General features: G+C 38.9%; 2 protein-coding genes across 2 annotated transcripts in view; one reads left to right on the forward strand and one right to left on the reverse strand.

Moving 5' to 3' along the window:
• The window catches only part of LOC146000147 (putative glutamate receptor), a 342,647-nt gene that overhangs the window by 226,566 nt on the left and 88,334 nt on the right, over nt 1-27,747 (reverse strand). Inside the window, exon 2 of the mRNA XM_083137488.1 lies at nt 5,143-5,184. The gene's annotated coding sequence lies outside the window, so the exon portion shown is untranslated. The remainder of the gene's footprint in view (nt 1-5,142; nt 5,185-27,747) is intronic.
• Nucleotides 6,112-27,747, forward strand: part of LOC146000218 (ATP-binding cassette sub-family G member 1-like) — a 105,387-nt gene continuing 83,751 nt past the window's right edge. The window contains exon 1 of the mRNA XM_083137616.1: nt 6,112-6,374. Coding sequence (XP_082993742.1) covers nt 6,287-6,374 — 88 coding nt within the window. The 5' untranslated portion in view covers nt 6,112-6,286. The remainder of the gene's footprint in view (nt 6,375-27,747) is intronic.

Raw genomic sequence — 27,747 nt, forward strand, 5'->3', positions numbered from 1 at the left:
CATTTATCATGCACTTTCTTTCTTTCAAAAATAGTTTGTGTGCTTGTTTTCCATTATTAGCTAATGTGAAATTGACGTGTTGAAAAAAAATATTTCTAATCCTCTGTTTCAACACAAATGCGTGAGAACCGACTTCTACCCCCTTTTTGCGTGATTTATGAGGATAATAATGCCTTTCATGCTACTTTATTACTATTATTGTGATTGTTGTTGTTGTTACGTTTATCCAAGTACTTGCCCCCCCCCCAAACGAGGGTAACGGCAATGCCCCTGGCTGGCTACGGCCCTGGTGTTCGCAGTAGAACAGTGTGTTGTTGGACTCGCGACCTCAGCGTCGAACGTGACATGTTTCAGTCCTGCCCTATATCACTATATATACGTATGTTGGTTATTTACGACATATACTTATGGATCCTGTGCCACGGAAAACCTATTTCAATGTGTGTGTGTGTGTGAGGGAGCAACATTCGTAAATCTCATTTCATTGGTGATGTGGCTTACGAAGCTTTGAGTTCCCTTTTTTAAGTAGTGAAAATCTATTGCAGTTGGCAACACTGCAGAACGGTGTGGGCCCGGTGCAGTTTCTACTCGAAGCAACTACGTCATGCAGAGGGAGGGGTCTGCAGTTGATGGAAAGAACGAACTGAGACCTACTAGGTATCGTAAGACTGCGGGTACCCGGTGGGTCTACAATGCCTGCCAGGAACGATCTGGGCAGGTGGGCATACAAGCTGCTCAAGCGAGGATGTTGCGCAGGTTGCATGGCATTTCAGGAGCGATGTCTCGCGAACGGGTCTGCTCCAGGTCTTGTGCAGGCCTCTGAACACAAGTTTTGGTATGACCGACTGCCTCCACACCATGGCTTGATAGTGGGCCCGTTGTACATGTAACCGTAGAGCATCGGTATGGGGTGGGGGGGGGCAGTGCTTGTGGTGTTTTTCCTTTGCTGAACAGCTTTACTCTGGCTTCATCACAGCTGCTTGCCTCCGGTACACCATACAACTTTCATACAAACTTCTCTGCCTTGTGTTCTGTTTCTTGTTTCACCAAAATTTAGTAGATCATTATTATTAGTGTTAAATATTTTCCATGCTGTCTTCTTACTGATCCCAGCAATGTAGGATACTGTGTCGCATCCTGTTATGGCGTGGAATGGGATGAGAGTTTCGAAGACAGGATCCGTAAATGAAAGCTTCCGCCTGACTTCATGTACTGGAATGTATTTTTTTTTTATGTTCCTGCTCGCAACCACAATTTCGTACATCTAATCTTGTGAAATAACGCTACCAATTTCACTAATACATCTGCATCACGTGCTGAGGCAACAATGTTATCAGCACCAGAATGAAGACAGTGAAGTACAATGAGCGTGTCCGCCTCTTCGTGGTTTGCCTGCAATCCTTCAATAGACAAATCACGATTGTTTGTTCGTACGTCATCCTCCTTGTGAAATCCACCGGAAACCACAAATATTTTGTCTTCAGGAGCATTGTTGATCAAATGATTACAGAGAAAACAGGCCAAGTCTTTTTTATTCTGAGTTAGCAAGAAAGTCACTGAATTTGTTGGGGATTGGCACGGATCCATTATCTATTACTCTCCTTACTAAATGAGCATGTTTCAAGCGGCTATCCCTTGTTTCAGCCTTGATTGAAGTTGCGTTATACGGATCAAAGGTGACATCAATCCTCTTAAAGCTTCTTCCCATAAAAAGAACAAGGTTAAGAAATACATCTGCCAGTTGACCAAAGTTTAAAAACTCCTGCAGGCTTTCCAAGTGCAACAACTAATGCTTGACCATCTATTATAAAGCATGACGCAGACGGAATTGATATATCAGGTGAACAAATTACATCCTTGGTCATCACATCAGCTAGAATGGCTTTGTTTCCTGTTCTCAGACTTCCGTTTGTGTTGGTACGGGAGATTGGAATTGGCATTAGTTCGTGACACAAAATGCGATTTAGATCCACATTACGACCTGCATCATAAGCAGTTACGAGGCGCTGGAGAATATTCCTGTCAGTTTTTAAAATGGTTTCCTTGCCACTTACTACCAATTTAACTTCATAGAGGGACTTAAAGGTCTTTGATTTGACTTATGTAGAGGATCACTTAACTTGACTTGTGTGTGACTTTTACCAGGGGCCATCATCCTTTCCTTCACGGAGGTGTCTAGCTTTACCTGGCCCAGTGTTTCAGCTTTGAGGAGAGTATCTTGAATATCTGAAGTAGCTAGATCCTTTGTTTGCGGCAATGTTCTGAAGGAACTGATAAGAGACATCTTAAGATGATGGCTCACAGGTGCAGGTCTTTTCAAATTTATAAGTGGATCCATGGTTCTATGCTTCTATCATTTTGAAATAAAGTAAAAAAAAAGAAAAAATAGATTATAGGTTTAGTCATTTTTATGGTTCTTTTGTTTAAAAAGAGGAAAAAACTACAACAATTTTAAAAATGTCAGATTAGAAAACATAATATTTGGATTCAGCATACCCAAAAACATAATGTTTGACACCAAGATCACTATTTTGTTTCTCCTCCTTCAAAAGTTATTTGGAGCTCATTGCGTATGGCCGCCATTTTGTTTTTTAGCGATTTGGAGCACATAGCTTAAAATTTCAGATTGGAAAACATAATATTTGGATTCAGCATTCCCAAAAACATAATGTTTGACACAAAGATCACTATTTTCTTTCTGCTCCTTCAAAAGTTAATAGGAACTCATTTCGTATGGCCGCCCTTTTGTTTTTTAGCGATTTGAAGCACATAACATCAAAATCGAGAGTGGCAAACAAAATATTCGGAATCAGCATATCAATTACATTCAGAAAATGTTGTTTGTCCGCTTTTCCTCAAAAATGCCTCCTAGACTTTTTACAGCCACATTTCTGAGAATTTGCACCAGGCTACTTTGGACACTCTGAAGTTTCTCCTTCGGGGTGAATCTTCCGGTACCGATTCCTCTTCTTCCTCTGGTATCTGCTCCCGACGCGATTGTGACGGTCTCAAGGAATGGGGTGTGGGGACTTGGTTCCGTATCCTGCTGCTTCTGCAGGGCTCCTGTTGAGGAGGGGAGGGGGCTGGTGGGCACCGGGTTTCCGGTTCCGTCAGGTACCTTCGCAACTCGATATTAGACACTAAGTCTGCGAGGTCGCATAACTTCTTTACATGTTCGCTCCTTATCAGTTCGAAGATATTGTTATTCGGCAGGTCTCTTCTGGCCGATATTATCTGTTCATCGGAGGCGGGGCAGGAAAAAACTCTATGTTCTGGCGTGTCTCTTTCCATCCGGCAGTCTCGGCATACGTCGGTTTCCCTTTTACCGATTTTTGTGAGGTAACATCCGTATGGTCCGTGCCCTGTTAGAAGATGTATCAGCCCTCTGGATGGCGTGACTTCCCTGTTAAAAACGTTCTCCTGCGTGCAGGGGAGGAAGTTATGCAGTCTTCTACCCTTCTCGCACTCGTCCCATTCACGCTGCCAGTCTCGATGAATCTTCGCCTTGATCTCCTGGACGGTGGGGAGGAATTCTCCCATTTGTTCGGTTATCTCCCTCTCGTTCCCATGTTTGAAGTGATAAGTCATTGCACTCAGCTTAATTTGATAATCAATTGGCAAAGTTCCCATTATGACAAACAGCGCTTCCGACGAAGTAGTTTTAAAAGCCCCGGTAACTCTGAGAATTACTTTCCTGTAAGATGATCTTAGCTTACGAACGTACGTTATTTTATGCAATGACGACGAGGCCCACGCCGATGCCCCGTAAGTGATGATTGAAAAGTAGATGGACACTAGATAAGTGTTAATAACTGACGGAGGAAGTCTGTAGCTGTTGGATGCAATGGTAGCTATTTTGTTCATGAGAGCTTCCCCTTTGGAGGTTATGTTCTCAATGTGGCTTTTGAAAAGTAAGCCCTCTTCCAGCGTCACTCCCAGGTATTTAATCTCCGTTACCCTTTTTACTGATTTGCCTTTCATTCTTATTAATGGATTCCGATGTTGGCTAAATTTTCCTTTCAAAACTATGTATTTGGTCTTTGTATCCGATAATTTTAATTTAGCTTTATCACACCATTGTGTCAATTTTTGTAACGCGGTGGTAGTATTTTTCTCAATTTCTGCTCTTGAATTTCCTGTGGTGATAATTATCAGTTCAAGTTGGGTTGTCAGTGACTATATAAGTACGAGAGCGAGGATAGGCACGTGTTACATAACGCCCAGGTCAAGTTAAAAGATTCTGCAGTTCAGGGGCGTGCCGGAGCGGATTCCCGCGCTGAGTAAAAGTGTAACGGAAATAATTCATACAGATATATATTAAAACCATTTTAATAGGGGCCAACAAAATGGCACTATTATTGTTGCATCTACATTATTCCTTTGCGCTTTTTCATGTTATTGCATATGTTTTTGTACTCTTTTCAAGAATAAATATATTTTTACATGTTAACCTTTTGGTGACTATTACATTGAAGATAGTAAATACCTTGTCTCCGGTGTTCCTTGTTGTTATCATTCAGATTACACAGCTATTGTTATGTTCCCATTCCAATTAATTTTGTGTGAAAAAATTAAAATCAATAACACTATATTCACAATAACAAGACCAAACATAAACTTCAAGGTATATAGTGGTAATCACAACAATAATTTTAAATGCATGGCTGTATACATTGAGAATTTTTTTGGTTCGAACTGCTCTGATCTGTAAACACCTTCAACACCCCCAAATTTCCTCAACACCCCCTAAAATTTTAAACGAAGGTCCAATTTATGGTCATTTAAACTCTAAATTTATACTTACACCCCTACATACGAACTTTCACCCCCATTCGGATGGAAAATTCTGGATAAATCTCTGCATGGTTTTTAAACGCAAGCAGCTCACCAGTGTGTTTTGTAGAGCTGTCTACAATATAGCTTATTATACTCGAAATAAGGATCAAGTTTTGATAGTCCCTTACAAGTTACAACATTCTGTGGATAAATGGACATTTTCCATAACGTCAATATTTTTCTCAACGTAGTGGATTAGAACTTGCTGTTGTCTGATGATAATGTATGCTTCCGGTTAAAAATTCACATTGAAAAATATTACTAAGTAATCGTTAATTTCACTGCATTGTTTTTGCTACAACGTACCTTGAAAATTTTCTTGCTGTGTGGTCCTGTTTCTTTCGCCAACTGAAAAAAGAAGAAAAACTTCATAAAATACCGATATTTATTGCGAATTTAAACAATATATTGATATCTTAGACTATTGAGAATATACTAATTGGAATTAGGTTTCTCTATAAAAAAATAAAAGGGCACACACATTTGTCATCGACAGTGTTAAGGCACTTGTCAGACGGAAGATTTTTTTGATTGAGTTGGTGTTTTAAGTCCACTTTATGCACAGCAAGGCTAATTGGGACTGGACCTACAGTTTAAACTGGGAACCGAACCACTATGTGCCTTCACCGGGTATCCAACCCGGAACCCCTTGATTACAAGGCGACGACGCTACCACCATGACGGAAATGTGGGCACCCAGAAACTCCTAAAACCCAAAGTGAAATCACAAATACGCCACTGAGTGGAATTCCCCCCGCCAAAATAAATCAGAAAGCTTACTTCGCATTGCACAGTGTGTGTGTGTGTGTGTGGGGGGGGGGGTAATATTTAGAAAATCTGCACATTACGCACATTATCCTTCCAGAAATAAATCTAGATCCTCCTATGCCTAAGATTACCAAATTACCCAAAGCCACCATGACCTGCCCTAGCGAGCCCCGTGGCTGAACCTAGATAAGTTTTCAGCTTTAACTCCACTCTATGCACAGACGGCTAATCGGTACTGGGTCTACGTTTAAAGTAGGATCCGAACCACTATGTTCCTCTACCGTGAATCGAAACATTTTTTTTCTTCCTCGAAAAAAATTGATGTGACGTTTGGTTGCGTGGCAAACCAACTCAGAATGTATCCGCCGCTGAAAAACGCTTGTTTTCATTTTTTGCACAACGTCTGACAGGAAGTCAATTTAACGTTCTATCGTTTGTCTCCTCCTACATTCCCGGCTGATTGTGATCACGTGAGTTCCACACCAAGGTCACTATTTTGGTCCAAGTAGTTGGTTGTAAGATCTTGCATTGTGCTGCGTGTATTCGCTCATAACTTTCCACACGACCAGTTCTTCGTCATAGATTACTTTAAAAATCATAAACACGGCTTCGCAGTAGGCTACGGCCTGCTGTCAATGTGTGAAACTTGTCTGGACGCTCTTGTGCATCGTCTGTGGCTGAAATGCTCGACAACGGCAACAAAAATGGACCAATTACACTCGAATTCAAGGATCTTTTGTACAGCGTTCCTGTACATAGCATTAAGTCAGGTGAGACAAACGCCAATCTGTCTTTTAAACTTCTTCACGCTCGGAAATGCTAATCCAGTCTGACCTTTAAGTTTAAGTGGAATCTGATCAAATGTGCGCTGTTGCCAACTACTGGAGAACCAAACTCTCTAGACCTTCATGTAAAAATCTCTAAAAATGTCACTAAATCAAAACAAATCTTTTCTAACTCTAGGATAAAAAATCAAATGTTATTTCAGATTTTCCTGGTGATATTTGTCAAATTTTAAAGATAAGTCATTAAAGAATAAAACGTTACAATGACGTGTAAAATACCTTACTTCCAATTAAACTGTGTGCATGCCTGAGAGGAAGATGTCGCTTTAATACATATTTGGTTAATTGAGATGGGAATGAAAAATGAATCTATGAAATGAGTGATGAAACAAACTGACAAGGTTCGAACCTGGGACCTCCGGCTTCTAGTGCGTTACGTTGACGGATGTCAGCTGACTGTGTAATAATTTCGTTTCTCATTTATATTCGAATTACATGAACTTATGCGTAGATAAATTCAGCTTTTTAGTTTCGAAAGTGTAAATAGGTGATCATCCATTTACAGTTTCCTGAAAATGTATAGTTGATTGTTTCAAGTCATCAACCATCATCAACACACAGATTATATAAAAATTACCAATTAATATTAGTGTATACATTCTTTAAACACAACTACGTAGATGATTATATAGATATGAAAAGATATGCGACAGGTCCGTAGCAAGAGGTAAGCTGGGGGGGGGGGGCTGAAGCCAGGGGCGCAATTGCAAGCTTTTTTTTTAAAGGATAACAAAGTCAGAAAATGCGACTGCGAAACTTGGCAGAGGTAAGGTTAGACGGAAAACATACAAGGTGTTAGTCGCTCCTTATTTCTATTGAAGATTTTCAAACGATGAAATGACCAATAAATACTACATTTGGGAGGTCACCACTTGAAAATAGGTGTGACCATTCATATTTAACTCGGTGGCTACATGATGTTCCCTGTTCGATCATGTCACGAAAAGATCTCGGTCGTAAATCATTTTGGATTCATGAGGTTGATACGAAGTTACAGATTTACCCTGCATATTGATTGCTTACTTACTGACATTCTCAACTTGAACCGAATTTTTTTTTCTCTGTGATCCCTTTCGGAAAAATTTTACTTTATATATTTTAGTTTTATTTGGGATTACCGCTTAGCAGTTTTTCCCATATCTATTTATGTACTGTACATAAACTTACATTTTTTAGTGCATTATTATTAAAAAAAAAAACACTATCAATAAATGTTTTTTCTACTAAATTGTTAAGCCACATTTTCTAAAAAAAGATAACAATATATATCCAACTGTAAGGTTAGGTTCACAAATCAAAGCTTCCAAACACTGAGGAAGGGGAATTGCACAGTTTACAAGTGTTTTGTAGAATGTCTCTCTTTGTTGTGTGTATCTATTGCACTCAAACATGATATGGTGTATATCTTCCTTTTTGCCACATGTACAGTTTGGGTTTTGTACAATCCGAATCTTTTGCAAGTGACTTTTTGTAGTTGTATGACCTGCCCTAATACGATTTAGCAATACTATCACATTCCTTGTACCTTGAACTTTTGTAAACCAGGGCCTGATTCTATTGAAATTAGCTATCCTCTGATAAAAAACTGCCTGCATTTTGAAATTCACCTTTGCACCATTCCTTCCAGTTTGCCTTCAACTTTTTCTTCACCCTCGGTAGAAGGTCTGTGTACCAGGTTTTCAGCTCCAGGACAGGTTGAATTACCCTAGCTTGTTTTGCATACAAATCTGCCATATCATTTCCTAAATTTTGACAATGTGCTTTAACCCAGGTTAAATGAATTATCTTTCCCCTGCTCCTTAAATTTTCTAAAGTTTTTACACAGTTTATAATGTATGGGGAGCATTTAAATAATAAATCATAATTGGACTGAATTGAATATAATACACTTTTGGAATCCGTTAATATTAATATATTTTTTCTTGCAATTTATATGTATATATTAGTGCTTGGTAAATTGCATAACCTTCAGCTGTAAAAATGGAAAAATCTTCCGGTAAATGTATCATAATTGATTCCTTCTTCTGTACATCATAAACAGCACATCCTACATTTTGACTACTTTTTGAACCATCTGTATATATTATATATAAAGTAAAGATCTTTCCATCTTTCCATGTAATCATATTTTGTATATTCAGGAAAATAAATATCTCTATATTCACAAACGGGAAAATCTAGAGTATATATGGGCTTACTCCTTACTTTCAATAATTTTTGATGATCCTCATAGTACTCATTATATAATTGCACCCATCCTATATCTTCGCAGTTATTAATTTTGCCTGTATCATATAATTCAACCAAGTCGAATAGAATGTCGTTAAACGGATGATTAACTTCTGACATTGTTTCTAACAAATATTTAATGGACATTTCTCTTTTCCTATAACTTAAGTTCCATTCGCATGCTTCCATGTATACAGCAATAGTGGGAGTACTCTTCATCAGTCCTAGACACCTTCGAAGAACTTTCCTCTGCATTACTTCCAAAGGGCGAAATGCACGTTCCTAAACTGTATTAAAGACTATAATTCAGTATTCTATTGTTGGTTTGTAATAGTTTTTGTAAAAATTCACCATGGTACTTGGATGACTTCCCCATTTTGTAGTAGCCATAGAACGAAATACTTCTCTGCCTTGTTCACTAACATTTTTACATGAGGTTTCCATGTTAATTTATTATCAAATATAAAGCATAATATATTTTACTGTCTTTTCTATGGGTATGTGTAACTTTTTTGTGTATTGATTCACTTTTTTCGGAGATCCGTTTTTACTAAATATTATCAGCTGTGATTTTTTTGACGATATATTCAAGGTTCTATTCTCAAGAAATTTCTTTATCTCTATTATTATCTCTTCCATGCTGTTGACTCCATTATCTACTTGCTTTAAACTCTCATATATACGTAAATCGTCTGCATATTGTATAAATCCAAATGGCTCAAGAAGACATATTCTTTGAACATCCATTAAATATATATTGAAAAGCAAAGGGCTTAAAGGGCTTCCCTGTGGAAGTCTCCTTGTTATCCATCTAGGACCCTCAACTTTATTGTGAAAGTAAAAGTATAAACAAAGATTCTTTAATAGATTCCAAATTATTTTTAGATGCATATAAGGTATTTTCAGATTTTGTAGAATATTTAATAATTTATTTATATTTACATTATTATATTCCATATCTAAGAATGCAGCAATAAGACTACTTTTCCTTTTCATTGTATCATAAATTTTTGATGATAACATTGCCAAGACATCTGTACACCCCATGCCCTTCATAAATCCAACTTGAAGCCATGAAAATAAACCCTGTCCCTCTATATGTCAACTTATTCTCTTTAGAATTAATTTTTCAAACATTTTCCCCAGTACTGAAGACAAAGCTATCGGTTTATAAGATTCTCCTTTATGTGGGCTTTTGCCAGGTTTCAATATTGGTAAAATCTTTGAGTGTACCACGCTTGCGGTACATTTCCTGAATTCATTATATAGTTGTAGATGTTACACAAATATATTATACCATATTCCGGCAAATTTTGAACCATCGAGTATGATATTCCATCTTTTCCTGGAGTCGTGTCCTCGGCTCTCATTATTATGTCACTTATTTCATCGATCGTTATATTGCTGTATAATCCTTGAGACTGTCTATCTTTAGGAATGAAAGAGAAAATTTCATCAGGAGCATCTGCAAGTTCGTGTTTATTATTACATGTTACCTTCATAATAAATTCATCTTTCCAGGTTTCTTTGATTGGTATTAATCGAGGGGTATGTGGTTTGCAGATTGATTTGAATTTAGCCCACACGGTACTGATACTCTCTTTGTTATTTATGTCTTCACAATACTTTGCCCACGATTGTCTTTTTGCACGGATATAACTTTTCTTGGCCTGCGCTATTGCTTTCTTATATTTAATCCAAGTTTCCTCATTTGGTATCGTTTTATGAACTTTTGTAGCTTCGATTCTCTGTATTTTATATTTTTGGCAATCTTTATTCCACCAGTGCACTATTGGATACTTTTCTACAACTTCCTCTTTTGCTCTTGTACATGATCTGTCCATAACAATACTAACAGAATCTACAAAATAGTCATATATACTCTTATCAATATTATTTAAATCTGCATTTTTAAATAAGATTGTAAGTAATTTAGAATATTTATTCCAATCAGCTTCGTTAATTTTCCATTTTCCGAGCGGGATAGTGAAAGATCTCACTGTATTAGTATCAATATAAAAGAAACATGGATGATGGTCACTGGTTCTTTGATCACCATCTGTTTCCCACTATAGCTGTTGGCCGAGTACCTAATCTTCCTATATACGTAGCATACGCGTCAATAATTACAGTAAAGTTGTACAAATCCATATATTCTACTAACACTTTCCCCAACTTATCTTATCCTGATCTCCCCATATTGTGTGTTGGCAATTGAAATCCCCTGCTGTAATAAAAGGCTTTTTTATATATTGAAACGTTTGAAAACGTGGGAAAATGATTTACTGAAGTGAATAATGGCAAAACGGGTGGAGAGAAGTCGTCGGTGTTGGGAGGTCCACTAAGAAATTTGGTACGCTCTTGTCAAAAAATCACGCGGCAATGTTGTGCAATGTCGGCGCAATGGATTCCCCAAAGGACGCGAACGAAGGTGTTGAGGGGAGTGGGGTGGGTGTGCGTTCTGCGTGAGCTGGTATCGACGAAAATTGGCATGTGTTGAATGGAACCAAAAAACAAAGAAAATTTCCTGATCGAAGGGCACCATGACGTAAAAACGAAAAAAATGAACTGTCATCGGTTGCATACCCTGAAGGGCACACAGTATGCTTAATGGAGATGTGAAGGGAACCTCATCACAGACGGTTTTCAAAGTGTCCACCATGTACTTTTAAGCAGAGGCGACAACGGCGAATCAAGGATTGTCTAGTGCGACCCAACAACCCCGGCGTTTCTGCTATCGATGCTGCAGCTACATTGATACGGGCAACGAGGTCCTCGGCTGACACGACAGGTGTTTCGTAAACAAGGCGTTTCATCTCTCCCCAGAGGAAGAAATCCAGGGGCGTAATATCAGACGATCGAGTTGGCCATGGCACAGGCCCTCCCCTGCCAATGCACTGGTTGTGGAATACGGTATTGAGGAAATGGTGCACATTCCGATCGAAATGTGGGGGTGCACCGTCATGTTGAAACCACAGTCTTTGTCTCAGTGCCAAGGGCACGTCCTCTAGTAGTTCAGGCAAAACCTCACTGAGAAATGCTTGATAAGTGGGTCCACATAGGCGAACAGGGAGAATGTACGGTCCAATCAAAGGGTCATGCAGTATCCCGCACCACACATTCACTGCAAATCTGTTCTGATGATGTGCCACTAGCAGTGCATGTCAATTTTAATGTTCCCACACATGACTGTTTTTACTATTGAACACACCAGTTTTCGTGAAGATAGCCTCATCAGTCCATAGTACCGTATTCTGAAAATTGGGGATAATTTCAATTTGATGAACAAACAAACCATTGGCAAAAGTCCTCACGTGGGCCAAAGTCCCGAGGTAAAAGATCTTGCACTTTCTTCAATTTGTACGGGTGCATCCCCTCTTCTGCCAGGATTCGCCACACATTCACATGGGAGGTGTTTCGTTCGTGGGCTAGTGCGCGCGTACTGGTGCCTGGATGATCCATCACTGCAGTTAGCACATCTTCCACAAACCGTCGTGTTCGCACACTTCTCTGTCGTCCAACTTCTCGACAAGGTGGCAACACTGATCCTGTTTCCCGAAGTCAAGTGTCTACAGTTTGAAATAAGGTGTGCGATGGTAACACCCTATTTGGAAAACGTGCCCCATACAGACGCCTTGCAGCACGGCTATTACCTCCAGCCTCCCCATAAATCATATGCATGTCCGCCAGCTCTTGGGACGCGTATGCAGCCATCCCTTACACCGGGCTACAAGTGTTTATGGCCGTTAACACTAGTACACTTCACAGAACACAATGGGCTGTGGCTAAGAATTAACACATAACACTGCTAGGTCAAATGTTTGCCCAACTCTACTGTCCAAGAACCTCACGTCTTTCCATTCAACCGTGAATGTTTAACAACCTGCTGCTGGCACAGCACCTGAAGCACGAATGGCACAGACACGTGCGCTCCTTCATGAGGAAACCTACACTGTTGGCGCCCCTAGCGGGAAATGTGGTACTTAACGTCAGATCACACGGACACCCATCTGCCCTTCAGGGTATGCAACCTATGACAGTTCATTTTTTTCGTTTTTACGTCATGGTGCCCTTCGCTCAGGAAATTTTCTTTGTTTTTTGGTCCCATTCAACACATGCCAATTTTCGTCGATACCAGCTCACGCAGAACGCACACCCACCCCACTCCCCTCAACATCTTCGTTCGCGTCCTTTGGGGAATCCATTGCGCCGACATTGCACAACATTGCCGCGTGATTTTTTGACAAGAGCGTACCCAATTTCTTAGTGGACCTCCCAACTCCGACGGCTTCTCTCCACCCGTTTTGCCATTATTCACTTCGGAAAATCATTTTCCCACGTTTTCAAACGCCAATAACTCGGCAACAAAGCCGTTTCCGGAATTTCGTTACATGAACTTTCCACCTTATGTTCACTCGTACAATCACTTCCCAAGCGTTGTAAACGAACTTATGAAACACCCTGTATATATATATAATGCTAACTTTTTGGTCGATAAAAGCAATTTTAATTCCTACGACTTCAATTTTGTCCGTGTCGTATATGGACAATGTACAATGTATAATCAAAAGATATAGGTTGAAATGGAATACTTTCATGAATCATAATTGCGACTCCTTTACTATCATCTTTAATCTTTTCATAAATCATGTGGGGTTTACTTTAAAATAATTTACGTTTGATGGGTTCACAGAGATTTCCGAAAAACATAAAATTTCAGGTCTATATTCATCTATTAATTTCACCAGTTTTTGCTTTCTTGCTTTCAGCGATCTTACATTCCAGTGTACCCCACGAATGTTCTCCATTATATTGGCTTCCACACTCTAAGGTGTCTCACCAAAAATTTCCAAATCCTCAATAATTTTCTGCACCTGGCCATTTATTTCAGAACATTCTCATAGTATTTCTTTTATGCTTAATAAGTCAGATTTTTTAGTTAATGTTGCCATTAATTGTAACAAATTATACACAAGATCCTTCTGAGATGTTATCTGAGGAAAGTACACAATTTTTTTCTGTTCTTCATTGTTATGGATTCCGATGTTCACCTCCTGCATGCTTCTGTTTGTATTATCCATATCTTCCTCATTATTCCTTGTCTGAATTACAGTTCCTGTAGACTTTCCATTTAATTGTTTTTGATTACTTTGTAATTTCTTTAGAGTACCTTTCCTTGATTCTCCTTGAGGATTTCCACCATTATAATTCCCTATTTGAGAATTGGAATTTAGTCTGAAATTTTTTCCAAAATTATTTTCGAATTTGGAATAGTCTCTATGACCTTCTGGAGGAACTCTTTTCCATGAAACATCTTCCAAGTATGTGTCTGATTTTCTTTCACCCCAATCACTTAAGGCTTCAAATGTGTTTTGTACCTTTATACTATTTTCTACAACACCCATCCTTCTTGTATCAGTTTCGCTTGTTTGACTTTTGTTTATATGATTTTTTATTTGGTCAGCGTATGAGTTACCTTGTATAACATAATTGCTTGTAACATGACCTGTTATTACTTGTCTTGCTTCTTGTTTGGATAAATTATCATATGCCATACCTCTCATGATTTCTCTTTCCATTTCTCATTTTACACATGACTTGTCAGTAAACCTCGGATTTTTTGCTTTAACCTTTTTATCCTTTACAGGTATGTAAGAAATAATACGTTTTGTCAGCGTTTCGTTAAAAAACGCAACTGATGAAGTATTATAGTGCCTAAAAAAAACTATTTTGCTTGTTAGAACCTATTTTAGGTTTATGCGCCTAAATCAAGCCTTTTTAAAGGTTTTTATGTATTTTTAAAGGTTTTACAGGATTTTTATGTCACACGGAGGCATTTGCTTTCTTTGGTCACCACAACGTTCAATGACGAACTTGTTTGAAGTCGATTTCGCTTCCTCCAAGTCCATGGTGATTTTTCAAGGCTCTTAACAAAGCAAAATGTCTGGTGCCACTGTTACCTGTACAGTCCAAAGTGCAAACTTCTGATCTGTGTTGTCCTGCTCACTTTCGCGTCACTTGGGCACTTTGTGGCATTCACGCCTTGCAAACTAACATTTCAGCATTGAAGTTTACACCACTGACTATGCTTTTGTTGGAAGATTATTTTCAGCATATACGATGATCCTCACAGACAAAATTGCGGAGTTTGACCGTGGATAACATGAAAGAAGGTTGTTGCCTAACTATACGGCGAAAAGTGGATTTTAATAGCAAATTTCCAAGGGTGTCTTCTGTCGTCGCCGTAGGGTTAGGCAACACACATAATGTTATGCAAGATAGTGCGAATTTCAGGATATAGGTGTCCCATTTTCATTGCCGGTGACTATACCTAATCAGCATTTTAAAGGAATTTTGAGCTATTTTAAGTTTTCCGATTTCAGGATTTTTCGAGCCTAATTTTAGATTTTTAAGACCTATTTTAAGATTATTAGAACCTATTTTAGGATTTTTAGAGCCTATTTTAGGAACCAGGGACGGCGACAGGGGTGGGCACGGGTGGGCAAGCGCCCACCCAAAAATTCCTGTGCCCACCCGATTGCCCACCCAATCAAATTCAATAAGTACATATACTTGGGGATATATGAATGATTCAATAAATAAGTGTGTTCTGGTGTTCATAACTTGTATTTTTAACTTCTGAATAATATCTATGCTAGAAATGTTCACATATTATCAACCCATAAAAAGCCAATTTTGTCATTAGAAAGTGAAAGTAATTACTAGAGGTATTCAAACAAAAACTATGATCAAATGAACACTTCCATGGTTAAAAGCAGCTAGTAGGCTTAGGAGGCTCAAAATTATGCAGGGTATGATCAAGATTAGATCAGAATTGAGGGTGAACTTGAGGACTTCGCTCGCAATGCCTGCTTTTCTTAGTCTTATCAAGTTCAGAATCGTAGCTAGGGGGTGGATGGAGTCGGTCCTGGGCGCCGAACGATTTAAATAAAAATAAGTTGTAAGATTGATTTTTTGTTTTAAGTCCACTTTACGCACTGAAAGGCTAATCGGGACTGGACCTACAGTTTAAAATGGGATCCGAACCACTGTATCATGTACCTTCACCGGGTATCGAGCCCGGGACTCCTTCATTACAAGACGACGATATTACCACTACACCATCGGCGAGGCACAAAAGTTGTAAAAGAGTGAATCCATTGGCGCCTCGTGAAATTATTTCCACCCTATTAAATCAATATTCATTATAGCCTGCAAAAAAATTGTATCCAAAAATTTTCTTGCTCGCTTCGCTCGCACTATATCGTTCTTCTCTGTCATGAATTCTAGATTTCCATCTTGCATATATGTGAAACATATATCGTGCATGAAAGTTGTACATGTTAATGTAAAAAACAATTATGTTTGGAATTCATTTATCAAGCATTTTCTGTCTTTCAAAAATAGTTTGCGTGCTTGTTTTCCATTATTAATGTGAAATTGAACCTGTTGAAAAAATAATTCAAATAGTTTGTTCGAACACAAATGCTTTAGCACCAACTTCTACCCCTCTTTTGCATAATTTACGAGGATAATAACGTCCTTGATACTACCGCTACTACTAATAATAATAATGTTGGTGCCGGGTGCGAATCCCGGCTTATGCATGGATGTTTGTGAGTGTCCATTCATCAATTTCATCATATCATCACTCATCCCCATCTTCGCAACTTAACCAAAAGTGGCACAAGAAGCGAAGTAAAATAAAGCAAATCAATAATAATAATGTTATAAAAATAACATTATTATCATTATTATTAAAATTTTTATTATCATCATTACTACTACTACTACTATTATTATTATTATTATTATTAGTGGTACGTTTATCCTGGTACTCCCCCCCCCCCCAGACAAAAATTCGTTCTTGCGCTTCTGGATTGGAATGAGGTTTTGGTGCTGTTCCGGGCCTCCACATACGTATATAAATCGCGGCCTGAGTATGGTTAAAATAATCTCCAAATAAACAAATAAAAACATCATCTCAGCGTTACTTCCTCCGGTAACACAATACGTTATTTCGACTTTTTAATTCTTATTAGAATAATTTAATCAAGAAGACTTAGATGGGAAGACCATGCGACACGAATGGCAGGGGAAAGAATAGTTTACAGGATTCTCGTTGAGAAAACTGATGGTGAGAGACCTGTAGGAAGGCCAAGACAAAGATGGAGGGATAACGTTGAGATGGACCTAAAGAAAATCGGTAAGGATGGAAATGATTGGATTGATCTTGCCCAGGATAGGGACAATGGAAAGCTTGTGTTGATGCAGGCATAAACCTTCGGGTTTAAGTATGCTAGATAGTATAGTATAATTTTAATTAACTCTGCATTGAAATTCCAGAGGTGTCCCTTTTTTATTTCATTACAATTTTTATATAGCAACCTGTCATCTTCAAATATCAATATGGTACGTGGAATATCAACTTTATATTCGTTCTACTAAGAAGGAATCACAATAATCACTACAATACCGAACTGAATAAATTTTAAGTATGGAAAAGCTACAGAATTATTCATTTGCTAATGAGTGGCTTATCCTATTTAGAAATCCTCGTTCCACACATAAATTTTGCCACATGAATCAGCCGAAGATGTCAACAGAATTGTAGATGCAGCTGAAGTAAAGAAAAAAAGTTATGTCACGAAGTATCCAGAAGACGATTTTGTGAGTTTGATTTTAAGCCCACTCTTACGTTCATATAGGCTAATCGGGACTAAACATACAGTTTAACGAGTAGTCCGAACCAGTGTGCATTGTGCTTCCACCAGAAGAGGGGGAGTCGAACACATGACCTCTTTATTATAATACGGCAGCGTTGTGCCATTGGGGAAAAAATATACAGAAAGATCTCGCACCAAACGTATCATTTTATCACCACAGAAGATGCGTCTAATTTTAGAGAGTGATTGACTGAGACAAATATTTGAGACTTTCGAAAAACAACGTCATTGTTCATGGAATTAGCTGCCTTGATCCACTAATGAAACGCTGTGCGATTGAAACTACCACCTCAACTTTCTAAGAGGTATGAACTAATGAAACTCCATTTTTGCAAGAGTAAGTTGGGGTTGATTTGTTTTATTTTAAGTCATTTTTCTGCTAATTTTGATAATGACAATGATAAGGTTCAATGGTGATTAGATGAGAGTAACGAAGGGACGAAAACAAACACATGCTGAAACTCAAAATACAAACCCTCACAAATTATTACTTTGACAGTGGTTCCAGGTGCCAGGGACTCGTTGCCCTGCAAGAATAAAGTTTCCAGGGTATGCTGCACAGGATAGAGGTTGACATTCTAATGTGTTCGAAATGGTCACACCATACAACCCAAGTCATCTATGAAAATATATGAATTATTACTGGTACGGTAATCAACTTTGATGATTCCTTGTGTCCTAAATCATTTTGTTACCTCATAAAATATGTTCATGTAACCATACGTATTGCTTCTTCCGCATTAGTCACATGAAAGTTCAAAAAACGAATAGGAACTTAGCTAATAATCTCTTCAATTCTGAACAGATTTTTCAATCTTACTTGTTTATTACGTATGAGTGATATTTTGTCAAAATAGCCTTTCATTAGCCTAGGAATACTTCATGGACAATGAACGAACAATTGGTTATCCGTGTGTGTTTTAAATCATTCCTAATAAGACGTTCATTTTAATCCAAACATTCAGTGTCGGCGATTAGGAGGAGCGGGAAGTGGGGGATGCAGTTCCCCCGCCACATTTTGCTCCCGCACTATGGCCTCTTTATGCTAAGCCTTTTCTACCAAGAAAAAGTATATTGTCCTTGCCCCTCAAATGTTGGCACAATCGCCGCTACTGCAAACATTCAGATAGATTTCTCAGTTGTACAAACCTTGTAAGCTAAGAAAAGTGACCCCCAAGGAGTAAGAAAACTCTTTCAGTCAAAAATTCACACCATGAAAATACTATGCTCAGGAACATGCATTTAAATTACGAGAAACTTCACGATTGTCTACCATCGCACTTTCTATCACTGTCGCCGAATACATAAAATAAAGTATGTGTCTTGTATTTGCAACACAAGCTTAAATAAACCTAATTCACATTTATTTCACTCTATTAACATGCATGAATGAATGTGACTAGAATGTTTGGCTGCGATGGGTAAACACTTCCTTGAAATGATTGTGTCCATCAGAGACAAAGCGAAAGGAAATGGAACAAGATACGAGAATAGATTAGAAAAGAGAAAGAGGATAACAAGAAAAGGAAAGGGAAAATAATTAAGAGGAGAATCGGGAGTGTAAGCGAGAGGGGGATACATACGTTTTACATACACATATATGCTATATATGGTCTTACATTTATACTTCCCACCCTAATCTATCAATATGGAGCTTCTGCCCACCCGTTCCAAAATTTCTGGCGCCGCCGCTTTTCGGAACCTAAAAACCAACTTTTTAGAACCGAAAAATCCGACGTCTACTTATCAGTAGCAACATGTTCTCCTCCGCAATTTATACACTTCAGAATGTCATTACAATTTTCAAGTTCCTCTTTTCCACATCTAGCACACTTTGCTTTATCCCTGCATATGGCTGCTGAATGTGCAAATCTGCAACATTTTTTACATCGCATAACACTTCGAACTTTAGGTGTAACATCGAAAATGTGGCTAACCACTATAATCTTTTCAAGCATTTCTTGAGATCTAAACGTAATTGATATTAACTTACTAGGAACACAATAATATGATCCATCATCTCTTCGAATTCTCTTTTTCTTCCTTTACACTGATATTTCTATCGGGTCTTCAATACTTTCCTTAATTTCATCTACTTCAAATTCAGTTGGCACACCATATATTAATCCTTCCCTCATCAATAAGGATTCTGGGATGAACACATAAACATAATTTTCTTTATGTATATTTTTCATGAAATTCTTAGCTTCATTCCTGGTGTAAAAATAAATCTTTGCTCTATATAAGCCACTTGGTTGGATATATCTGACCTTTATATCTTTCTTTCGCAATTGATTTCCTATTTTCATAGAGCTAAATTTCTTTTCTGCACCTTTTGTACTACAGTAGTGGCATTAATTCTGGACACTTTTAGTAAAATGTTATTTTTTTAAATCTCGAATGTAAAAACTATATTCTGTATAGAATATTAAACAAGTTTAAATGACATCGTTCAGTAACTTCAAGAATTGCATCTTATTGCAGCATTGTTTGGTATTTTCTGTATTGTACTGTGGGCCAAGTATGAGCTTCATTGTTTACAACAGTTGGTAACTGACTTTTGTGAAGTGAAGTGAATATCTTTTAGGGTATGTGGACTGTGGAGGTAGGGCCCCACATGTTTTCGATGTTGGCCATCTTGGAGGTGATGTGATCAGCACCACGACACACCGTCCACTAGCACCCGTAGCATTGCACTTGCAGTGGGAGTATCACAGTCGACAGTGTGGCGTGTCCTTCATGATGATCTGCTGTATCCCTATTATCCACAGCGAGTCCACGCGTTGCTGGCTGGGGATTCCCCACGACGTGTGGAATTCTGTCAACGACTGTTGCAGTTTTGTACCGACGATCCCCGTTTTTTGCGCCACGTGCTTTTCACGGACGAGGCATCATTCACCCGTGTGGGCATCTTCAATTGCCGAAACAGCCATGTGTGCGATTATGAAAATCCACATGCAGCAGTCGAGGTGCACCATCAGACCCAGTTTGCAGTGAATATCTGGGCAGGTATCATCGATGAACAGATTATCGGTCCATACCTGCTGCCACCACGTTTAAATGGCCGCCTCTATCGCACCTTTCTTGCATCAGTCCTTCCAGACCTGCTAGAAGATGTACCCCTCAACGTGCGACATCGCATGTGGTTTCAATTGGATGGAGCGCCTGCACATTTTCATGGCACAGTGCGAACCCTTTTGCACCGTACCTACCCACAGCGCTGGATCGGCAGAGCGGGCCCCGTTCCCTGGCCCGCCCGTTCGCCTGACCTCACACCAATGGATTTCTTCTTGTGGGGCCATGTGAAAACAGTCGTCTACGAGACCCCGGTGTCTGACCAGGAAACATTGGTAGCGCGGATACTTGCAGCATCAGCCGAGATGTGTACCATGCCAGGGATTTTTGACAGGGTTCGCCACAATTTCCTGCGACGCTGCAATGCCTGCATTGAATGTGGTGGTCGTCAATTTGAGCAACTTTTGTAACAACGCAAGTCCGGGGTACGACTACGTACTACGTACTATTCCTATCTGTAAGTGCACCTTTGCGTGGCAAGAAACCTCCTGTGCCCGTAGTTGCTGTGTTTGTCCTGCTGGCGCACGACCTCTGTGTGACATCCTCTCGGTACTGCTACGGGAATCCTTCGTCCCGCATTTGTTGTCTCCTTGGCAGGTACCAATCCCCGTCCGGTCCTCTTTCTCTTTTGTTGCACCGTGCTTTGTTCTTGCTGCGGTGTCTCCCCACTGTGTTTGGGGACTCCCCATGCGCTGTACTGCCAGCGCCGCTATTTCTGCCCCTAACCATGTACGCGTCTGTTACCTGTCGAGTGTCACGGACCACTGTGCTTGCATTCTCGGTGTGTTTTTACATCCTACGTCGTCCTCCCGTGGTTCTGCAACCCCGCACTACTTTTCTCGACTGCACTGCTTCAGTCATGGTGTTTGTTTCCCGCTGTGCAATTGTTACTTCATGCTTCATTGCTTCTTGTGTCCCTACCGTTGTCGATCGCTACCATTTCCCTTCACTTGTCTTGCGGGACACTCCTATTCCTTTGTGGAACCCCATGCGCACGCGTTGCGCAGCTGTCGCCTGGTGTTTTTCGGATGGGCGACTTTGGTGTTCCTTTTGACTTCTTTTGTTCCGCCTTTCTATCTTCACTGGTACTGGCTGTACAGAGGTGTGAAATTCATTTTCACACGTTTTCGGCGTTGTCTAGCTCCTCATGAAGGTATCTCTCGGCAAAGTGGAAGGGGCACTTTCGTCTCTATTTCATGGGAGGTATCTGTGATTTTCGTTTGTACCCTACCTTTAGAATCACCCTGTATATATATATATATAATTGTCATGACATATATGTCAATTATTAAATAGTTAATTAATATCATAAAAAATATTGATTTATTTATATATATATTTATAAACATATGTAAACAAATTAATTTGCCACATTTATAAAGTAGCAAATTAATTCCTTTGACGACTGGTTCAAAATGTCAAAAAATTAGAAGATAGGTGAAATGTTTTAATAAGTGTTAGATATTATTTAATTACTGCTTTTTATTAAAAATGATAATTAAATTTGTATACTTTTATTGTGTTATGCTTATATAATGGTGTACATCTCTTAATGATCTCTCGAAAGGAAATATTTCCTTATCAGAGTTGTAGCTAGAGATTTCAGCGCCCAGGACGAGAATGATTTTCGCACCACCTGCACCGAATTTCCTCCCTCCCCCCCCCCTCTACCTAGATGTAGCTGGCCTACTTAGACACTGTAGAAATTTTATGTACTTACTTTTTCTGCTGAATCCGATGAAAAGAAAACTTAGCATTCAATGAAAGGACAGTCGGTTGTGCATCCCACCCCATCTTCATTGAAGCAGTGTGTGTTATTGTTCACATCTGCAAAATCGATTACAAATTAAAGATAACTAGGTGGAGGGACAAAAATGAGAAACTTTAAGAAGACATTAGTTTCCTATTACATTAACATGTAAATGCTATGTTTTATTCCCGACGAAAGGATATAATTTTAAAATCTTATTTATGACTGTAGAAGTACGTTTTTACCCCATGCTGTTACCAGCCCTAGAGAGAGAGAGAGAGAGAGAGAGAGAGAGAGAACAAGAGATGTGAGCAACATTCACACACAGGCTGTAATCATTATTTGTTATTCCTTCTTTGTATGTGTTTATGATGTTATTCTTAGTAAAGTGTGTCTGAAGTACACACTAATTGCTTATCTTTATTGTTATAACACTAACTCTTACCCTCGGAAAATATTAATGGTGGGAAAATTTTTAATAGAACAACGTTGGTGGGAAGGTGGGAGATCCCCCTTCCGCCATGGGAATTCGTACCCTGAATGTGACCACCAAAGCAATGGAATGATCCTTATAATGAAGAAAATGTCTGAATGTGATTTAAGCACAAAAAGAGGACGTTTTCTCATCAAGACTGCAGTTCGAAAAAATCAAAACAGGATGTAAATATGGTGAACTGTCCCCACCAAATTGGAACATTTAGTAGCTTCGTATAAATGGCTATAAAACTAAAATTACTAAATATAGTAGACTACAGACTTCTGGAGTGTGCCTCTCTTCAGAGACAACCCACTCATTTGTACAAGAAGAAAATCTCAATTCTTGCAAAATCTTCAAAATTATCCATGTTATTTTTGTAGGTTTGCATCAAAATTTTTCATGGCTCGACAGGGAAGGGAATGGCCCTCTTGCCCCCCTCCCCCTGGGTACGGGTCTGGATGTCATACATCTAAGGCCAGGACATGTGGTACATTTGAGCGTCAAAAGTTAAATCCATGCCAAAAGTATTGTGAGTTCAGAACAGTGCCGGATCTACAACCCGCAAAACTCCGCAGTGCGGGGGACCCGAAGACAAGTAAGCCCCTCAGCCATTGACATAGCAGAGGGTTCGTATATGCGCATATAAAAAATAAACATAGTTACTCAGAAGTACAGAAACGAATATAATATACACAGGTAAAAGTAAAGTTAAAGTTCCCTGTGCTTGTAGCGGAAATCTTGGAAGTGATGTGATCAGCACCACGCTCCGGACGCATTTACCCCCCCCCTTCAACGATATCATTTGTTTTGAGGCTGGGTGGACCCTGGATCAGATTTTTGCGGGGACAAAGCCGGAAAAATTCCGACCTTAGATCAAATCAGGCTACAATTTCACGAGAAATGCTGTGGTGAAAGTTTCTTCAACCTATCTTTAATCAGGATAGAGTTTTGACTTCATGATTATAACAAATGTATCATTCTACAGGTGTGAGAAAATAGTGTCATATATATATATCACATCACCGTGGGCGCCGAAACCGGGAGGGAGGGACAGAGGGGCCAGGGCCCATCCAGTTCTCGTTTGACCCCCCCCCTCCCCCCCATAAGGGGTCCAATGCATATCTTCCAACATATTACATAACTTTTGCACACAGAAACTTCGCACACAACAGGTGGGAAATTACGCAGGATTCTCCTCTGAAATGGGCAGAATCAACAGTGTGGGACTATCGCTCAGTTTGAGTGTCTTTCTTGTGCTTGTGCATTTACTATTTCAGTAATTCCTTTTTGAAACCGACGATGAATTAAGGAAGACGCGTGGTATATCATGAATGAATATGTGCGAGAATAGAGGAAGAAGCAAAGGAATACTGCAGTCTTCATGCTCTTCAATGAACCAGTCGCACTGCAAAATAGGTTCCTTTGTTTCCCTTCGGAAAAGTCAAAAATCGTCCTCTCCAAGATGAAAAATTTTATCTTGGGCCTTCCTTTTTTATGTAAATATGTGTGAAGATATTAAACTCTTATAAAGGATTGTAAGAATAAGTATTATAAACAGAATATGATAAAACGGTCTCAGTCAAAAGTTACATGTAAAGTATTGTGTTGTATAATTACATAATCACAGTAGCGCAGTGAATTTTTTGTCCAGCTAATGAAGTTCGATGTACCCTGCTATATATGTTTTGTTCTCAAAGACAGTTATTGCAATTACTATTTTTCAAAGGTTAATTGAAGTGTATTAGGTCCCCCTTAAGAAAAAAATTGCCCCTCTTCCCGCAAAAAAAAAATGAAATCAGTATTTCTGCTTTACTTAACTTTACCCCCCTCCCTCAAATCTCTTAAGAAATCGGCGCCTATGCACACTACTCCCTTCCCATTTTTTTTAAAAAATGAATTGAATTCAATATGGCGGCCACTAATATGGTGAACGTCCGCTTGGAACACGCCAATGTTTCCCCCTAAGCCTAACCTGTTTCTATCATGACCAATTCTACCACCTGAGCGCTAGTGTAGCTTCCAATATGGCCGCTCTATGTAGGAAAAATCTTTGTTTACATTGAATAGTAGCACGTAATAGCAGCGTGTTGCTGGTATGGAAGAAACGTTTAAATTACGCGAAATTTTTAAATATTGCGAATGCGATGTGAATTCCAGGAACTATAACGAAGGTGAAGCTGTGCTGATAGCGAAGCATTTAATTATGAAAGGCAAAAATAACACTGAAAACGCAGACGAAACTAATGTATACGCACTGGTTCTTCAAAGCAGTGCTATTTCATCTGCACCTCGGTTGTAACTGGGGCTCTCTGAAATGATTTGAAAATAAAGCAATTCACCTGTATTGCAAAGCTTGGGCAGGACAAAAATGTAAACATGCCGTTGCAGTTCTTTCTCCCTAAAGAAGCAGGCTGGTTTAATAACAACACAGGATAATAATAATAATAACAACAATTTCATTAAGGCTATCTTCACTGAAAATTGACTTACTGAATGAAACAGCAACATTGGCATGTCATTTTTTTTATCTTACCTACCTTTATGATTACAGACATTAATTAATTCTCAAACTATTTTCATATTCACAATTAATAGAGTTGCACCTGTTCCAAATTACATACATAACATTGTTTTCGAAAAATAATTTTATATTCACAAAGAACTATTTAAAACTTACTTTCATGGTAATAAAATCATCTTTCGGAAAATAAAGTGAACAGACTCGCGCATTCATCGCAATTTCCTTGCCACATTTCAGTTATCCCCACATGTCAATCTTGTCAATCAGTTCTGTTTTCCCTCATTTATTTACAAATTTCATTTTGTTGATTCCACGGGATGGAAACACATGTAAACCTTTCACTTGTCCTAACCCACAAAAAGATTTAGAGCCAGAGACTGAACAGTAGACGCTACTTTTTCGCATGTTCCTCATACTTTGAACGGCTTCAATACAGTGAAGCGCAGCGAAGTATCCTACATGGAGTGGTTCCTGAAAATCTCACCAGATGGCATATCGGATAATTCTAATCGCGAATTATACTCAGCCTAACTCCTTTACTTTTTCTAGGGGGTGTTAGGGGAATTTTGAATCACCCTGTAGGCCCTTGTATGTGAGTTTGTCAACATGAGATCAAGAATTACACACACAGATATTATAGTATATGTTAATACACATACATATAATGTGTGTGTGTGTGAAGTTATGTAGATAGGTAGAGGGGGGCCTTTGGTAATATTTTGCGGGAAGCCCAAAATTTGTAGGTCCGGCACTGGTTCAGAACATGCGCTGAAAATACAGTTAACCTTGAAATTCTCGACGTGCAACTTAAGGTATGCTATTACGCAAATTTCACTCTCATGGCACTTCAAAATATGGTGTCTCATTAACTAAACTCTGGGAAATACAGCGAAGCATTACGAAACAAGTTATTGAAATATTCTATCCCTTTAACCTTCAGGCATGCAATTTATACGATGTTCATGTTTTAGGATGCTTAAGTTTTTGAAATTTGGCTCTTACGTAATTTCCTCCCAATCAGCGAGTTTCTGACTGTTCCCATGAGTAGTTTGTGACCAGTGGTGTGTCAGGAAATGTGCACAATATAAGTCTATACAAGTAATATCTCGCACTTTTGCAGATGTGCTCGTGTACCTTGTGCAGTGGGATCCATGAGTATTACCGTGCAAATTGTCCATCACCATGTTCGTGCACTTTATTTGACCAATAAGAGCTTCAAGAATTAAATGAAAACTCCAAACAAGCTGTTGACAACTTCTGCAGCAGCATACATAAAAATCCATTGCTTAAAAACACACAGGATGTAAGAGAAAAATTAATGAAAATAGTCATGGACAATTTGCACGGTAATACTCATGGATCCCATTGCACCGCTCTAATTTTGCAACCAGCTAACAGAGGGCAGGCCAGTATCTCCCAAACCGAGTGATGTAGCTCCGTGTCCATGCTTTTATAACTTTGCCGTACGAAATTTTATATTAATTTATAAGCACAACGATGCACAGTTTCTACACAAGGTGCCACGACTTTATTCAATTTTCAATTTACTGTTGAAAAGTTGGCAGAAACAATGGTCAATTACAGGGAAGACCAGGCTCGTATTAACGTGGTGGCTATTGATGCTGAAGCATTAGGCCCATTCCTGAAATAGGCCCAGATGAAAACAAACGAGTATTTTCCGAAAGCTGAACAGTTTTCTTTTGCTATATTAACCTGAAAATAAATCTTAGAATGAAATTTGGAGCCCCAATTTAGGACGCCTAGACACAGGTAGTAAAATTTTCACCTTGAAAGTTAGTTGTATACAAAAAAATCGACGGTATGCACCATCAGGCCCGATTTCGTCTTAATCCGGCCCTGGAGGCATTTAAGCTATCGACTACAAAACCATGAAATATCAGAAAGTCAAATTCAATGCCTTAAAAGTGAACTGAATGTGAATTTAGACTGCAAGAAAACATAACTATTGATGAGCAACAGGGACTGTGAATTTCACAGGAAAAGTAGCATTAGCGTGAGGCCTTGAAACGAATACTAGGCCTATATGTCATTAAGTATTTGGCAGAGCATGATCTTGCATTACGGGGCCTGGGGCATAAAATATTCGCGGGACGTACTATATATATTTCAATTTTTCTTCCTTAGTCTGAAGTACAGGTGTCCTACAAAATCATAATGTAAACACTATTGCATTTTCATTTAGTTTTCATTCTGATGTACGTCGTTACCAGGTGGAGGCACATGGCACAGTCGTTCGGATCCCACTCTAAACTGTAGGTTCAGTACCGATTAGCCTCTCTGGGCATAAAGTGGACTTACAACAACAAATCAATCAATCTGACGTTCATTATATTTCATTGCAAAAACGGGAATGTTTAATATCATATTGTTATTTTAACTAAAAAGTAGCAATATTTAATCATATCCAATAACATAATTGTTTTCTTTACTTTTCATTGAATTTTGAAACTGTAGTGAATTTGTATTGCTTCCATAAAATAATATTTTCATATCATATT

This window comes from Lepisma saccharinum, chromosome 16 (genome assembly GCF_977018435.1).
Source record: "Lepisma saccharinum chromosome 16, izLepSacc3.1, whole genome shotgun sequence".
NCBI classification, from domain to species: domain Eukaryota; kingdom Metazoa; phylum Arthropoda; class Insecta; order Zygentoma; family Lepismatidae; genus Lepisma; species Lepisma saccharinum.